We start from the raw sequence: 18,369 nt of genomic DNA, 5'->3' as shown, positions 1-18,369 counted from the left end.
GGCAGTGAGGGCGGAGCAGTGGATGACGACGGAGGAGGAGTGGGAATGTTACACTGAACCATGGTGCAAACAAATGAATTTTCGTGCATAAATGCGATATCAGATGATTTAGAGATAGGGAAAGGGAGGGTATCCGATACTTTTGCGGCCGCAGCTGCTGCCCGAGCCCTGGTCATTGGAGGCGGAGGCGGGACATGCTGATGTTGAAGCTCTTCCGCTGGGGAGCCACGATGATCTGCGCTGATCTTGGGCGAACGAGGAATAGATGGAGGAGCACTAATCCTTGGCGATCGAGGAATAATGTGGGGTGCCCTGCCGGAGTACGATTGAGCCTGATTGGGCGATCCATCCTGGCTGGTGATTAATGGACAATCCTTATATACATGGCCGATTTGGTGGCACCGGTTACATCTGAAGGGAACTCCTTCATAATCCAATATCTGTGTTCTGGTAAAATTCCCCCATCTCAGGGTCATTTTACCCTCTAGCCCTTCTCTGGTATCCAGGTGGACCAAAATTCTAGCAATGATTTTTTCGTTTTTCTCCTTGTAAGATCGATCATGGTCTAAGTATGTTCCCAGCGCATTCCCGATCTTGATGAATGCCTCCTCAGACCAATATTGAAGTGGTAATCCCGGCAGTCGAACCCAGAGAGGTCCCGCTCCTATCTGCTCGCGTTCCGGGTCGAAAAGTGGGCTCCATCGTTTCAATAGTACTGGTGCCAATTCTATGTGCCAGTACTGTGCCAGAACGGTATTCGTGTGTTCCTCCTTGGCGAAGTGTAGTGAGAACCAACCACGAGGGAGTTTTTGTACTTCTGGTAGCTCCGAGAACGTTTCTCCCCAAATTTCTTTCACCCATGATTTTAGCCTTTCCGCCGTGAAAGTACGTCCTCGAACGTGGCCTACCAATGTCGTTCGAGCCAGTGCCATGGTTTCTTCAAAGTTGGATGGATCGCCAAAGGATACAGATACGTCTTTCACAGTTTCTCTGATACACTTAGTCTTCTTTGAGCGAGGCGCAGTAGGGTGGTCGACCAGCGTGTTAGATGTCCCGACCCTAGGAGAGGGTTTTACAGGCTGTGGATTTAGGGCAGGCGAGCTGAAGCTGCCCGAAAGCCTGATCTCAGCGGAACCCAGGTGAATTGACTCCGGAGCCCGATGCTCCCCCGGCTGATTAGGTGGAACTGAAGCGGTTTGGTTCGCAGCTAGAACAATGGGAGGGGTTTCTTCAGCCCTAGTCTCCGCAAGATCTGCAGCAGAGGAGGCGCATAATCATTGGGCAAGTAAGATGATAGGAGAAAGGCGGTACCTGTCGAGAGAGGAGGCGCCTCCAGAGCGGGCTGAATGGGGGAGGGATTCAACGAAACCACAGGTAGCGGGTGTTGAGAAGCGATGTTGTCTTCATCTGGTGCGGGATTTGGTTATAAATTTATCATTTATAAATATAAAGAAATAAATTAATAATCTAAAATATTAAAAACATTGTAGTGTGTGAAAAGATGCTTTATAATGACTGCCAACCCAATATTCCAATCAGGATAATTTTCCTCATAAATAAAAAATGCATTAAGACATAACAGCTACATAATGATCCCAACCCTAGTTTGACAATTATGAATTACTAATAAAAAAATATAATATAAACCAAATTTAGATGTTACAGCTGTGATTATTGAACAGCCAACGAATATTCTACAAGACTGATATCCAGAAATTTTAGAAATTTAGGACGTGATTAAGCTAAATGTTTTTAAGCACAAATATGACAAGAACCTTGACTATTAAGCGTTAAGATCCTGACCATTAAGATGTTGACCCTGGTAGGCAAAGGAATGAAGAAGAGCGCGATGACCACGTGGAGGAGGAGGTGTCTTCATAGTCGTCGTCTTCTTCTATGGGACCTTCATCGGTGGTTAAGCCGCCGCCGCCGCCGCCTTCAATGTGACCACCGCTGTCTTCATAGCCGCCGCCTCCTTCTATGTGACCACCGGTGTATTCATAGCCGCCTTCTTCAATGTGACCGCCGGTGTTTACGCTTACTGGACTTTCCCATGCCGGCGGAGTAGAAATACTGGTACCAAAATTGGGGGCCTTCGGAAGATTCTCATCACTTTCTCGACTGGTTTCCATAGAGTTGTCGGATTCCTTCCTCTCGTCCATGTAATTGAAGAAGCTTTTCAAGCGGCCTAAGATTAAATGTCTGGTGGACGGGAAGTGCTGTTGCTCCTGTGGAAGGCGATGGTGAACATATGTGTAAAGGAGACGGCCCAAATATATGAGCAGACCCATTGCTGAAGCGGAGCCCGTAATGAGGAAGAGGCCCCAGAAACTCTTCATGCTTAGCCTATTCGAATTTTCCTGCGGCCCTCCGCTGCTGCAGTCTGTAATGTTATTGAAATATTTCCTCCGAATTTCCTGACTTTCCGGGCCCTCTGCAACCTCCAACACCGACGTTGACATGTCCGATACGAGCGGAGATCTCTTTGGAAATGCCTGTTAAAAAAAAACAAACAAACTCGCTGAATATTTCGAACACCAAATGGCAAAAACGAGTGCAATTTTATAAGTCTTAACCCTAGTAGCCATAAATAAAATGAATGTCATGGAAACATACGAAGCCTAAGCCCCCGGTTTTATATGTCTCTCCAACTATTGTGAAGCCGCGTTGTTGAGACAGGAAAATGCAAATATAAGGGATTTCGTCAAAAATGGCGGCCACTGATCCGTTTGACAGCGCGTTTGCATATTCTTGTGGTGATGAATACCCCTGGAGCTTGTTGCGATCTATCCCCAGGTGCTCTACCAGGTATTCACCTACAAAAGTTCCCGCCTGGTAACCCACGGGCAGTCCACTGGATTTCAGAGTGTCCGCGTCTTGAATGGTGGGTTGCATTTGTTGGGCTGTTAATATTGCTGTGAGGTTTGCTGTGTAGCTAGATTGCAGTATCAAAACCACGAAAAGCCAGATTATTATGACTCCTCGAGCCAAACTGCTAACAACTTTCTCTCCTGTATAATACGAACCATTTGCAATTCTTTGAATCATTAATTAATAAAACGACTACAATTTTACAGAGCTGTGATTGAGAATTATCTACGCAGATATTGAAATTATAATGAAAAGTTTAGTGTAAGGCATTTCCTTAACTTTGGAGGAGAAGAAAGAGAAATTTCGTGAAAATTAATCCTATGAAATGTCAAAAATTGAAGGTAAAGAACACACTTACTCTGAGAGAAAAAGAGCGTGGAAAATGAGAACCTGCAAACATTAGTTAACACCAAAGATATCAACATAGGTTTTTTACATTTAACTTGAAAAAAACATAAATGAAAATGCATTAACCATGGAAATAAATTGGAAAGAGATGATTACCATAGAAAGGTTGTAACTTGTTCTTTGGGCTTTCCTCTGAAAGTATCGTTGACCTTATGTTCAAGCAGCCAAACAACTAATCCTGTAAACACGAAGAATGCTCCGGTTGTAGCCCACATGGCTCCTGTAAAAGGACGGAGAAATGTCCAAGCATTGGTCGGATTGGCTGCCTTTATTGGCACTACCATCACCAGCCCTGACTCAAAATAGGGCTGAGTGAAATCCACATATATGCTGCGGTTTGCAAGGATGGTAAAATCCCCCACAGCTGCATCGAACTCCTGATCAGGGCATTAAAGAAAAAACTCCAAATTAGATTGGTAGAGAAAAAGAGGCACTTATATAGCTGGAACTGGATAATGGAGAAAGAGTGGAAGAAAATTTTTAACAGCTGACCTTTGATAGGGAGACTTGCTGGATTAGGTCATCATAGTAACCCGGCAATTCTGACCCGTTCTGATTGTAAGGAATGAAATCGGGCGTAACATTATATGAAAGCTTTTTGAGAACGGCTATAAATGTTTCAATTACAAAACCGGGCTTATCCTGAGAGACTACTAGCCCGCCGGTTGCATTTTTCTCGACACGGACAAACTCTTGGAATCCGTCTTTAATTGGGACCGCAATTCTCAACTGCTTGGTAGGCGTTGCCCAGCCGCGGGGTGGGTCTGTGGATCCTCCTGGCCAAGTAACATTTTCAAGCTCACTCATTGCCCCTGAGGAATCAGAAGTTCCATTTGATCTCCAGCAGCCAATTGGGCGGTAGCGGACTTTGTCTTTGCCCAAGACATTGAGTATTTCATATGTGGCACCTGTAACCTCCCCTTCACTTATTTTCAATTGCCCACTTAAACCTTTGAAATTGGTGTTCCTGAGTAGGTCTCTCAATCGTTCCCCTTGTTTGAAAACTGGAAGATTCGACAGCTGTGAATTGAACGACTCATTTGGGTTAATTGGGGATGGAGAGAAATTAAATTCGGCATTACCAAAACGTTTGATAGCCTGAGCGATCATCCAAACGGCATCGTAGGCATAGTAACCGTATATGTTGAGCTTTGCCGGCTTTCCTTTAGTGGTATTCTCGGCTATGAACCGTTGCTTCCACCTGCTATCAAAATTATGCAACTGTGTAGAGTTTAGAATATAACTTGTGGTTCCCAGAACGCCTTCCATGGACGCGATGCTTGATTCGTTCATGACGTCGAGAACAGCGCTCAACCCGTCTGTAATAATCCATGCATATTCACTGCTCATCATCCCCATGTTCTGAGCTTCTGAGAAGAAAACAGCGCCCAGGTCTGAAGTCATGTGAACAACGAAAACTCTCGTCTGCATGTCCTTCAGCTCGGAAAGCATCGTTCTCGTAGCGCTTCTATTCGCATTCGCTGGAATGGCCGATCTGTAAGCGATTTCACATCCCACGTTACTGAGAGAATCGGTCAAGAAGGGCAGCATGCCGGTGCCATAATCGTTGTCGGCGTAGACGGCCACGACTTTTCTCCAGCCGTAGTACTCGACCAGCGCTGCAATAGCGTCGGCCTGAACAGCGTCGCTATGAGGCAAGCGGATGAAATATGGGGACCGGCGGGCAGAGAGCAGGGGATCCGTTACAGAGAATGAAATCATTGGCACCTTTGAAGCAGTACACAGATCTATCACGAACCCGGCTTCTTGCGATGTTTGTGGTCCTATTATCGCTACTACTTCATGATTTTTCAATAGATCCACAGCTGTAGAAAAGCAGCAGTTTGTTTAATGCTGTTAGAACTATTTTACTCATTCAGATTTCTTGAAACCTTAATCTAATAGATTCGAACCCGGGAAATCTTAATCTCTCCTCTCACATATTTTGTCCCGGCTGTATAAAATTTGGGACAAACAACTTCTTCTTTTTTAAATAATAAAATGTTTTTATGTAAATTCAAAGGACATGGATATATAAAAGCTATGAAAATAAAATCCCATAATAATTTATACATTTTGATTTATCTATCCAATACAGTTGAATCGTGAATAGAAAATAAAAGCCATCAAAGTCAATTCTAATTTTAAACTGTGATTATTGGATTTAATAAATACCAGCAAAGGCGGCCATGACTGCGTTTTGTCCATCAGAATCTGAAAAGCGAAACTGGAGCGCTAAGCGACTGGAGTTGGGGAGCTTATTCTCCTTATTTACGTCTTCTGCAGCTAATTCAAAGGCCGTTCTTGCCACTAATCCGTACCAATCCTTGTCTAGTATGACGCCTATATTAATTGGCCTCCTCCCATCTTCTGCTGCTACAGCATTCCTTGCATCCTCTCCATAGAAATTCACCAAACAAAGTAGTAGACAGACGAAGAACTTCAGAATGGAAACCGCCATGATCGTTGCCGTGTGCAGCCACAACCGGAGCCAAAGATTTTCGATAAATAGATCCCTGCAACTCTATTTTGTCAACAGAAGGCGGAAAGAAACCCGCTACTTTGTCTGGATTGACTTGCGAGGATTATCAGGTATGGTGTGGCAAGATTTGAGCGGCTGTGATTGTTTATTGAAGAATATATTGGTATCATTGAAGTTGAACAATTCAACATTGAACAACTTAACTTTCTATATTGCACTTCCGTTTTACTTATCATCAGCTTCCTTGCAATGCCGTACTTATTGACCCAACAAAACGCGGAGCCAGAATTCATTGTTGATGTTGACTTGAGAGATGCATTCTTATTTCGACTCACGCAGAACCAGACAATCAAATATGTGTTTCGTGGACGTTCTGGAATGAAACAAAAGCTATAAGATTCCATGGACTTTCTTTAGCTGGTTAGATGCAACTACCAGTTGCAATCGAGATAACTTTGAAAGTAGAACAAATAAATTACAATATAAAATTTTACTGTTTTATGTAATTCTATAATTTTTTTTTATAGAATTTCTGGAATTCGATATAATTCTATAAAATAAATTATATATTTTTTAAGAACATACCCAAGTTTTTATTTGTAGATTAATGTTTTATAACACTTTTAAAATTTAAAATTCAAATTAATAATGATGAGAGGGATTTAACTTTTATGCATTAGTTTAGAATATTCATTATAGTTTAGATAAGTTAAATTAAAAATTGAGATTTATTTATAAAATCATTATACTGGTTTCCTTTTCTAGTTTTTCCATTCATCACAGAGTATATAAATTAAATAAAAAACATTGTTACATATTTTTTATATACCTTTAATTTATATATTAATTTATTTAATAATAATAATAAAATAAGCATAGTTCAGTTAGTTATATAGTTTTTAGTGATATGAAACATATGATAAAGTAGTTGTTTTGGAAAAAATTATAAATTGATTGTTATCAACATTTATTAATTAAATTTATATGGTTGTATTAATTTAATTATTTAGACAAACTCCATACATTTATTATTAATTTGATTATCTAAATAATAAATTAATAAATAAATTTATATTATATTTTGTTTAATCAAAATATACCAGAATATTTAACATTTAAAAATAAAAACTAAACAAAAACAAATTATTTTATTTGCAATATGGAAAAATTAAATACAATAAAGTTAATTGATTCTTCTATTTATTATTGAGATTTTAATTTAATTTTATTATTTTTAGTTTTTCATATATATATATATGTTATTTTAAAATATATTTATTTACTTTTATCTTTAGGTTCTTAATATGATTTTTAAGTTGGAATATCGAAGATGAAAATCACTTCCTCTTACAGTGCCCAACATATAACCACATTAGATCTCAGTGTCATAATCTTTGTTGCAATATTGACGTTCCTAGCTTTTTAGGCTGCCAAAATTATAGTGAGCTCTAGAGGCTTATCTCCTATAGTGAGCTCTAGAGGCTTATCTCCACTAAATAATTCGTTTCTTTAGGTCCAATAGACCAAAGTTTGGTCTCAGTGGACGTTAACCACCACCACCACCACCACCATCATCATCATCATCATCCTCTGTTTTAATATGATTTTTAAGTTGGAATATTATTTGTTTTTTTCCGCGATTAGATATTCTATAAATTTTGTTGTTTTTTTAAATATCTTTATTTTAATCTAATCTTCATCTATTAAATTAAGGTCTCCATACAAAATTTTAGAAAATAAAATATTAACATTTGACACTGAAATCTAAGGAATGAAAAATAAGATACAAGAATTTTTGTATTCAAATTATCAACTGCATGAACAGTCTGTCTGCAAATTTCATATGGGGGGCCATGCAGAAAAGCATAAATATCACCTTATAAAACTCTCTGGCATCTCTATTCCTAAGTCAATGGGTGGATGGGGTTTATTAAATCTGAGAATCTTTGGCAGAGCCCTCCTATGCAAATCGTTATGGAGAGCTATTCAAGGGGATGGTCTGTGGAGCCAGCTGATTAAATCGAAATATCTTGCCAATAAGGAATTTCATGTATGGTATCGTAGAGGCACTATAGGCGTATCATATGGATCTCCCATTTGGCGTAGCTTTCGGAAAGTTGAGGCAATCTGTCTGGAGCATCTGATATGGCGTTTTCAAAAGGGCAACAAAATCATTATAGGCAAAGACCTCTTTAAGTGCGGATCAGAGGTAATTGATATCCCTATTTCTCTTCTTAATCATTTCCATAGAGGCGGTATTTTTTTCTGGGATAAATTGATCGCTGCCTGGGAGGGCCCTATGCCGCGTTGGAAAGATTCTTCGGTTTTGAACATTCCCAAAAATTATGAGCAGCAGTGGTATAGCATAATCCGTAGACTACATAAAGGGGGTCTCACCTGCACAAGAGAATCAGACTTTTTATCCTGGGACATCTCTAGTGATTCGGAAAATATAACAGTGAAAGGAATATATCAACTGCTGATAGGGCAGCACTTCTCCTGGTCCCCGATTTTTCCACTCATTTTCTGGAAGGATGGTTGTCCTATGAAGATGATCCTTTTCGCTTGGCTCACTTTCCATAATCGGAATCTGACCTGGGAAAACTTATTGAAAAGAGGATGGACTGGTCCTAATGTTTGTTCTTTATGCAGGGAAGACGCGGAATCGAACCTTCACATTTTTCTCAAATGCAAGCATTCACTTCTCATTTGGCAAGATTTAGAAAGAGCCTATGGTTTCAAACTTGATATGCATGTTTCAATTCAGGAGTGGTTCGTTGATTGCAGCAAGAAACAGATTTTATGGCGTAGAATATGCATCATATCCATATGGTTTATATGGAAATGGCGTAACTCCTGTATCTTTAACCATTCCAATTATTCCCCAGCTAAAGTTTTTGATTTAATCTCTGCTTATTTAGATTCTCTCCCACGGAAGAAAGTGAAGATTTTAAACATATCCTCAGCCAGGTCTTCTATAGCTCATCTTCATCAGCCATCAGCTTTTTTCGACGGGGCAGCTCAAAAGGGCCAATGTGGATGTGGATTCCACATAAAGATATCTGCTAACTCTCACTTCTCTGCATTCTGGCATGGGGGACAGGGATCCAATAATCTGGCTGAAGCCATGGCCCTCTCAGGTCTTCTAAAATTTTGTATATTCCTAGACATTCAGCAGGTGGCTTTTTTTGGCGATTCAAAGCTATGGGTTGATTCAGTAAATCAGAAAAACTTCATTCTGGCTCAACATCTGACTGGATGGAGAGATAGGATACACTTCTACTGGACCTGCCTGGAGAACTGCTCTATTCAGCACATCAATAGGGACGAAAACACTACAGCAGACGATCTTTCAAAAAAGGGTCTTTCTTCTACTTCTGAATTTTGGCATCTCGAGATTGTATCTGATGATTCCCATTATCAGATATCTGATTTTGCCCTTCCAGACCTTTAATGCTTTACATTTAAGACAGTCTCATATATTTGAGTTTTTGATATCAGATATTATCAGTTTAGATATCATTGACATTATGTAGTTCTATAGATTATAGGCTTTTATTTCCTCATATCTTTATGGGATCATAGCTCTGATCTGCAGATTATCAGAAAAAGTATGTATCATCAGTGCTTATATCTCTCATATAATACATATAGCTTTTTTTCTCTGAAAAAAAAAAAAAAATTCTTGCATTTTATCTTTAGTTCTTTGGATTTCAGTTTCAAATGTTTTTATTTTATTTTCTAAAGATTTATAACTTTGTCAAATATTGTAGATAATTCGAGCTTATGCTTTACAAAAATTGTATGTAATTCTTGTTTCAATTGTCTTTCTTTTTTTTTTCTACAAATTCAACTTAATTATATAATTTTTATTTAAATTGTGATTCTTTCTCTTTTCTTCCATCAAAATTCAATGTAATCAATACAAATTCTCCGAAATAATTTTACTAAGCCTCCATTTTCTAGAGAGAGATTTAGAAATATGAGGAACATTACACATAATTTAAAAGAAATCAACCAAAAAAGATGATAAAAAGAAAAGAAAGAAATATGAGGAACATTACTCATAATTTAAGAGAAATAAACCCAAAAAAAAACGATAAAAAAAAAAGAAAGAATGCGCTTGGAAGAACACGGCAGGAGATTAGTACGAAGACCGCATAGTGATAGCTCGGATTATATTCCGAAGGCCGTAGGTGATAGCACGAACGTCTTAATACACGAAGACTGTAGAGCAATCGCAGGTGATTGCATGAAGGAAAGCTCTATAGACTAGAGATTAGGGTAGGTTCACCGTAGAAAGCCAACGCAGAAATTTATGAACCACGTCAAACCCACAAAGCACGAGGGTGTACCACAGAAAACCCACTGGAGAGATCTACGAACCACCACCAGAGATGGAAAATATATAGATTTTGAATTATAAGAAAAATATCACCCAATTATATTAATTATATAAAATATTAGGAAAAAACCTTTAATTAAAAAATAAATATGAATAAAAATATATTAGGAAAACAAACATTAAAAAAACAATAATAGGTCTTGGGTTCTAATCTATTAGATTAAGATTTTCACACAATATTTTGCTATGGATTAAGATTAAGGTTTCTAAAGATTAATATTAAGAATTTTAATCTCACAATTTATTAGAAATAAAATAATAGCATTTGAGATTGAAATCTAAGGAAGGAAAGATAAGATGCAAGAATTTAAATACAAAAAATATCTAATGGTAGAATAAAACTACTCCATGAGAGACCAGATTAAAGTATTAAAAGAAAATTTAAATAATAACTCAGCTCAAAGTAGCACAACAAACAAGAAATGACCAAGCTAATTGAACCGGACCATGAGCATTACAAGAGAAAAATGGTGCGGACACTTTAGAAGTAGTAAAAGAACAACTAAAATCTAAGTCACAAATTCAAACAACCTGGGAAAAATACTTAAACATAAGCATTGACTAACATGTATCAAGGTAAATTGTAATGAACATAAAGTACATATACTCAGTAAATAACCAAGCTTGAAAAGATCAAGAATCTTTATAAATGAAGATCTCATCCTAAAAGATCAAGTTGAACTAAGAAAATAAGTCCAAAAGGTAAAGGAGACAAGAAAAGGGAAATGGGCAATCATTAGAAATACAAAAGCTATTATTAGGGAGAGAATTCAAAACAACAGTAATAAATAGGAATTAAGAACACTCTGGATCCTCTTCTGGAAGTGCTATTATTAGGGAGAGAATTCAAAACAACAGTGATAAATAGGAATTAAGAACACTCTGGATCCTCTTCTGGAAGTGTTGTGGCTTCCCATGGCATAAAGGACCTACATTAAGCTGGATCCTAAGTGATACCGATCTTATTTTCTTAGTTAAAACCTAGGAGCATGATGAATCTAGGGTCCCCCGCATGGATGGATTCATTCTCTGGTCAACTTGGAACAAGAAATCTTCTTGCGGAGATTTTGGTGGTATAGTGTGTTATATAAAAGATAATATTTCTCCTCACGTTCGACTTCATAAAATAGACTCCCTCAATCAGTTCATGTGGATAGAATTTTTTTATTCTAGCACTAATAAGATATTTCTTGCAATCTGTTATTTCACCCCTATCAACTCTACCTCCTATAAGAAAAACAATCTGGATAAGAATTTTTCCTTCAATAATTTACAACAAGATATCCATAATATTTGAAGTGAAGGTGATATATTTTTTCTTGGGGAATTCAATGCTAGAACTGCTAGTAGCCAGGCTATTCTCCTAAGAAATAACTCTAACCCTAGCCCCTATGGCTTGATGAACATTGTGACCTAGCTAATAGATTCAACGAATACTCCGAAGACACCACTAAGAACATATTTGGTACCGAGCTTATCAAACATTGTAGTTTGCAAGACCTGATTATTTGTAATGGGATTAGTAAATGGCCTACCTCTATCTAGATGACTTGCATTCATCGGTTGGGAAGTAGTGTTGTTAATTATGTGTATCTGACACCCATATCCTCAACTGTATAGTAAATATTAACATCCTAAACGACCATAAGCATGATTATGACCATAGACTCTTATCTCTCACCCTCAAGCTTGACATACACACCAACCAAGTGCAAAATAATGGTGAAAGTCAAAAGCACATTCGTTTTAACAAGAATGAAAATGGCCTCTTCTTACAAGATTTAAAGAGGAACCTTCGTTACCTAACATATAACGATAACATTGATCTCACCTACCATGATTTCACTACAACCCTTTGCACCACCATTAATAAATTCTCTATCGAGGTATCATATAAAAACAACAATAGACCTTCCAACCTCTGGTATGATAATCCCTTCTTTCAGGGGAATCTTGTGTTGAATGATGTTCACATCATATTTCTTGAGATCCTCATAGGACCAAGCAAAAACATCAGTGTACTTCTTAAAAAGCTCAATATACCTTTCTTTATAATTAAATGGAACTCCCTTAAACAATTTGACTAACTTGGGCTCCTTCTGGGTTCCAATGTTGTAATCTTGGATCTATTCATCCTGTGAAACTTTCTCTGAACTAACAGCTACATCATTAGAATTAAAAAGTCTTTCAAGAGAGACAAGTCCTCTTGGCAGAATATTATCTTTCAAATGAATAATTTTCTGATTAACTATAGAATTTTTAAAATCACTTATTTCTGCACCTTCTGTTACTTCATCCCCATCTTGATCAATTTTGATGCCTTGAAATTCTTCAATCATTGTCAATAATTCCTTAATCTGTTGATCATCGATAAAAACCTGCCAGTGTTTTATGTTATCTGGAGCAAATGGCTTGTGGTTCATTTCGACCTCATATCTCAATCTTGGATTTATAGGAGGCCTAAAGGTACTGGCTACCACAACCAAGGAGTCTGCTAACCTGTTCCCATCTCTTGGAATGAAATGTATGTTGAAAGCCTCAAAGAAATTCTCAACCAAATCCCAAACTTCATTTCTATATGCCCTAAGCCTAGGGTGTTTTGTTTGACAGTGATTTTTAGTTTGCTTTACAATCAATTTTGAATCTCCAAAAGTAGAAATAGACTGAACCCCCATTTGTTTTGTTGTTTGAAGAGCAATGATTAAGGACTCATATTCTGCCACATTGTTAGTTGCTTCAAACTCTAATTTAAAAGAAAATGGGATCATGTTACCTCCAGGTGTAATTAATAGAAAAACAACACCTGTTCCTTCCTTAGAGTAGGCCCCATCAAAGAAGCACTTCCATACTCCTTCTATTTGCAGCTATGTATTTACAAAAGCTAAAGTGAGCCGCCTCTGATTATCTTCAGCCAATTCTGCATTGTCATGCAGCATGAAACAAGAAAAGTCATATTTTTCTTGGTTGTACACAGGTGAATTTTTTTTTTTTTGAATAAGTCTACTCCTATATTGATACAAAATACTTTTTACAAAGAGGCCTCGGCCTCGAGAGGTCTAGCCCAGAAAGGTGGCTTACTTACATTACATTTTGAAAATTGACCCAAGAAGATTAGTTGATGACTGACTAGAACCTGGACCATAACTGGTACTTTGAGACAGAAAATAACATTGTCAAAAACTGTAGACTGACCAGAATACCGAAAGAACTTGTCTGAGCTTTTACAGATGTTCATGGGAGTGCTGCCCAGGTCAGAATTGTAATCTAAGTCAAAAAGCAACAAAACCCTTAGCTTTAAACAAACAGGGAAACTACAACTAGAGAGTGAGAACCTTATTATGCATCTTGATCGATGGAAGGCGCTTCTTCCACAATACGACAACCGAAACTGGAGGAATAATCATCATCTGAGTGATGACCCTTTTCGCTTGGAGAACCGCCTTCAATCGGAACACTCGGACTCTCCCGAATTGACATAACCTGGGAAGCCGAACCACCTGGAGCCTTGTTCTACTGGCTATGAACTTGATGAGTGCCCGACGACTCTTTCTCCCTCATCTTCGTAGTCGCATCTGGATTTGCCGATGCCGAACCAACTATGCCTTCGCTCAGCTGAATAGTAACAGAAGCAATGAAAGAGTGATTACTGAGAATACAGGGAATTTGAAAACGGGCCGTATGAGCATGGATATTGTGAGAGCTTGACTGTAAAGCATATTGCCCCCGGCTACGTCCATGACCTCTCCTGGTGGTTGGATGGTAATCAGAGCTGAATCTTGATGAGTAAGAGGAAGAGGAAAAGGGCTGGCGAATGGGTTGCCCCCTGGAGCCTCCCCTTCTACAGCCCATTCTTTGGCATAATATAGGCATGCTGAACAGAGTCGAGGGAACAGAATGAGCAGTAGATCTATGCAAGCCGGGAGAGACGGGAATGGGGAGAGTAACCTCGCTCAAAGAAGCACTGATAATGGTGGAGGACAGGCAACAAATAAAATTGCAGGAAGGTCTTTGGAAAGCCAGAAGTTCCAGCTGAGAATCAACCCTGCATTTCAGAGCGCAGTGATTCCCTGGACTAACCTGAGAGCTGAGTGCTGCGACAACAAGGATAATAAAAATTTGTTGAGGAGGAACAATGAAGAACCGGAGGAGTGCCATGACATAAGAGCAGAAGTGCCAATTTGGGGTGTCAGGTTGCATTAACGTAGCATTAAATGAGCTTACCAGGAGAATGAAGGCTGGCAGCGAGTGAGGCTAGATGGCGTTGGGTGTGAACCACGTGCCAACCCATCCAGCCGCCTTCGTACCCTTACCTGTACTGCACACCCGCATCCGGGAGGGATAGATCTTGTTGCACCAGAAGAGTGCAGTCTTGTTTGAGTTGCTCATCATTAGAACTACCTAGAGGACCAGAGAAGAAAGGGAATTGCTGATCAGATCCTTGATTTGCCAATCTATCCGCTACCTTGTTGGTTGATTGCCAAACGTGCTGGAAGGTGATGCTGCGGGGTGCCTTGAGCCATTCTTCAATTTGCTCCAATCTACTTAGAAGCCGCCAACTCGAAGCGATCTTTCTTGCAGATGTACCTGATTGGATCCGAATAGCTGCCTCTATTAAGATTTGTGAGTCCCCTTCTACCACTAGAGGGAAAAAATTTTCAGTTTCTGCTATGCAGATGCCCTTCCATAAGCCTTCAAGTTCGGCAGCATTGTTGGTGTCTCTTCCAATCGAACCATGATATATATGCAGAGCCGAGCCATCAACATTTATGAGAATACCACCATAACCAGCCGACCCCGGATTTCCCTTGGCTGCCCCGTCGAAGTTCAGCTTAAAACACTGGGAGGCACGACGAGACCAGAATTGGGGGGAATCAGAATGAATGGAGGGATTGAGATTGACGTGAGCTAAGAAAAAGAGATTCAGATTCCAATTTTCTAGAATGAGGCGTTCCTAGGGTGAGGCTGGCAGGTTCGAAGTTTGCCATTGTTTCAGAGCGAGGGTTTCTTGAAGGTTCTGTTTGAGAAGAAGCCAGAGGGAGTCCAGGGGCGAATGGAGATTTTTGAAGATCCTGTTATTTCTCTCCTTCCAGATGATCCAATAAACGAAGCCCGGTAAAAGGTTCCAAAGGGCGTTGAGTACAAGACTGTGGAAGGGATGTTGAGGCCAATTCCTGATTGTATTTATAATGTCTCCCTCACGTCTGCCTGTTCTCCTATTGCACTGAGCTATTCTCTCCCAGAGTTTTACTGCTAGTGGACAGGTATCCAAAAGATGCAAGATGGTCTCTGTATGGAGGTCGCAATTGGGACATCTGGAAGGCCCAATAAAACCTCGCTTTTGAAGATTGTCCCAAGTGAGGATTCACTGTTTGCTTAAATGCCAAAGGAAAGTAGAGACTTTGGGCCAGATGCCTAGTTGCCAGACCTTATCCCATAGCTGATCCTTAATTATCTGCGCTGGATGATAGAGAAGTTGGTATGCTTCCTTGGTGGTGAACGTCCCTTTGGGAGTATATCCCCATCGAATTTTGTCCCTCTGATCAGAGAACTTGATTTTCCTTAGTTTGAGCTCTTGATCAATCTCTTCATAAGTTTCCTCCTGCCAGTTGGCTTGCCAGGTATCTGCAGATCTCCAATGTTGAAAGCCTTGAGGGGATCGCTGCTGCCAAAATTGATGAACATGGGTTTGATCATTGTGCTGCATAGTAGCCTACCATTTGGGTTTGTGGAAGAGAGCAGCGAGTTTGGGAAGCTACTGCCAGGAGTCTTCCCAAAATCTTGATGTGGTACCCAAATGAATCTCCCAAAAACTGTGCGCTTGAATAAAGGCACTGTGCTGCCTAGTTGCATTCCAAATTAACAATCCAGGGGTGGTAGTACTTATGTGGATGAGCTCCTCCGAGGAACTTCTGGGAGCATATTTGGCTAGCTAGATATGGGCCCAAGGAGAATGCGGCTTGGAGACCCATTTCCACCAGATTTGAGCACCCATGGTGTTATTGCTATGGAGGGGATCCCTTAGTCCAAGCCCACCAGCTGACTTCGGAAGACAGACCTCAGTCCATTTGACCAGTGCCCATTTTCTGTTGAGGCCCGAGGAACCCCATAAGAAATTTCTCTGAAGATTGCAAATTCTCTTAAGAACCCATTTGGGAGCTGCCAATATGGAGAATAAATACAATGGCATGGCTTGGAGAATGGATTTGATTAGGATGAGCTTGCTGGCGATATTAAGTGAGCGGAAGGTCTAGGAAGAGAGCCTGGTTTCTAAATTGTCAAGGAGGGATCTCCAGGAGGCATGTTTGATGGCTAAGTCTATCAGGGGAGCTCCAAGATATTTCAAAGGAAGCACAGCTATCAGAAACCCCAAGATCCTGGCTATATTTCTCTGTGTGAGGATGGGGGTGTGGAAGAAGAAGAGCTGGGATTTGGAGGCATTGATGGTGGTGCCTGAAGCTTTTGAGAAGAGATTGAGCAGTGAAAGGAAAGCAGAGGCCTCTTGAACTGAAGGGTGGCCAAAAAGCATATTGTCATCAAAAAACTGTTGATGAGAGATGGGAGGATGACCATGAAGCGAAATTCCCTTTAAAGAGTGAGAAGAGATGGTAGAATGAAGGAGGCGATTGAGACCTTCGGCCATGAGAACAAAAAGGAACGGAGATAGAGGGTCACCTTGACGGATACCCCGGGAAGGACGAAAAGTAGAGGAGGGAGAGCCATTCAGAAGGATGGAGAAACAGGGGAGGTAATAAGATTCATAAGCCAACGCGTCCAGGTAGCGCTGAAGCCAAAAGCTAAAAGAATTTGATTGATATAGGTCCAGCTAAGTTTATCGAAGGTTTTAGACAGATCTAGCTTGAGAATCATACCTAGCTTTTTAAGAACCTTGAGAGAATGGATCACTTCATGTGAGAGAATGATACCATCCAGAATTTGGTGTCCTTCTACATAGCCAGTTTTCTTAGGAGAGATGAGGAGAGGGAGTAGAGGTTTGAGCCTATTCGCCAAGACTTTTGAGATGAGTTTGTAGATGACGTTATAGAGAGCGATGGGCCTGTATTTGTCCGGAGTACTAGATTCTTCCACCTTTGGCACAAGCACTATGAAGGTCGTGTTGAGGGAGGGGAGGATCCAGTGCATCGATCTCGCTTCTTCCACCAGTTCCCAAACCTCTGTTTTGATGTGCTCCCAGAAGGCGTGAAAAAAATTGGCTGTGAATCCGTCAGGTCCCGGCACTTTGCCATCCTTAAGCTGGGCCAACGCATCCTCCATTTCCTGCATAGAGATTGGCTGGAGTAACATATTGTTTTGGTCCTCCGTAATGATCTTGGGAATATGCTGCGTGATGGAATGTATTGCCTGAGTTCTGCAACCTGGAGGTTCTCGAAGAATGTCCTGAAAGTACTCTTTGAATTCTTGTTCCATTTCTTCATGTGCCTCTAGACGCTCTCCTTGCCCATTATTGATGAAGGCAATGTGATTGTGCATTCTCCTTTGAATTGTGGCCCTGTGAAAGAATTTGGTATTTTTCTCTCCATCCTTGAGCCATCTGACCCTGGAATTTTGACGCCACAATGTCTCTTCTTATTGCCGTCGTGCTTCGATCTTGGTTAGGAGGGACTTCTCCTGTTGCGCACAATCTTCAGTTCTTCCTTCTGAGATAATGCGTTGTTGCAGTATGTTCATTTGCTTCTCCAGCACTTTCTGATGGTCGAAAATATTCCCAAACTGAGAGCGGTTCCAGGATTTGAGCGCTTGTTTGAGATGTTTTAACTTTTGCTAAAACTGGAAAATCTGGGCTTCTGCTAAGGGATTGAAAGATTTCCATGAATCGATCACAACATCTTTGAAGTTAGGATGTGAGAACCAAAAAGATTCAAAGCGAAAGGGTCTATTACACCTGGCACCCGGACGCGACCATTGTAACATTATGGGCCAGTGATCAGAGCCTACTTGAGGCATGATGGAGGCATGAAAGTCGCCCCCCCAGATGAATGGCATTGTCCGACATGAGGAATCGATCCAACCTGGAGGCTATCTGCTGTGATTCCCTTCTTTTATTGGTCCATGTATATGTGCCATTGGAAGTCTGTAAGTACATTAACTGATTTTTGTGTATGAAGTCTTTGAAGCCGATATTGTCTCCATCCAACCTCGAACGTCCACTAGACTTTTCCTCCAAAGCAGTGATGGTATTAAATTC

At 40.2% G+C, this 18,369-nt stretch overlaps 2 protein-coding genes across 2 annotated transcripts; both read right to left on the bottom strand.

Moving 5' to 3' along the window:
* Nucleotides 1-1,685: 1,685 nt before the first annotated feature.
* LOC149138069 (glutamate receptor 3.2-like) lies at nt 1,686-2,489 on the bottom strand. Its single transcript, XM_089447972.1, has one exon. The coding sequence runs from the start codon at nt 2,460-2,462 to the stop codon at nt 1,806-1,808; it is 657 nt and encodes a 218-aa protein (XP_089304098.1). The 5' UTR covers nt 2,463-2,489; the 3' UTR covers nt 1,686-1,805.
* Nucleotides 2,490-2,577: 88 nt separating this feature from the next.
* LOC149138068 (glutamate receptor 2.7-like) lies at nt 2,578-5,740 on the bottom strand. The gene is made up of 5 exons (XM_089450232.1): nt 5,455-5,740; nt 3,772-5,105; nt 3,376-3,656; nt 3,230-3,261; nt 2,578-3,011 (listed from the first exon to the last, which is right to left on the bottom strand). The coding sequence occupies exons 1-5, from the start codon at nt 5,738-5,740 to the stop codon at nt 2,578-2,580; spliced, it is 2,367 nt and encodes a 788-aa protein (XP_089306358.1).
* Between the last annotated feature and the right edge of the window lie 12,629 nt (nt 5,741-18,369).

This window comes from Pinus tabuliformis, chromosome X (assembly GCF_031772625.1).
Source record: "Pinus tabuliformis cultivar Carrire ecotype Pingquan chromosome X, CPIR1, whole genome shotgun sequence".
Taxonomy (NCBI): domain Eukaryota; kingdom Viridiplantae; phylum Streptophyta; class Pinopsida; order Pinales; family Pinaceae; genus Pinus; species Pinus tabuliformis.
The sequence above is the reverse complement of the archived record's forward strand: the minus strand, read 5'-3'. Positions and strand labels throughout refer to the sequence as shown.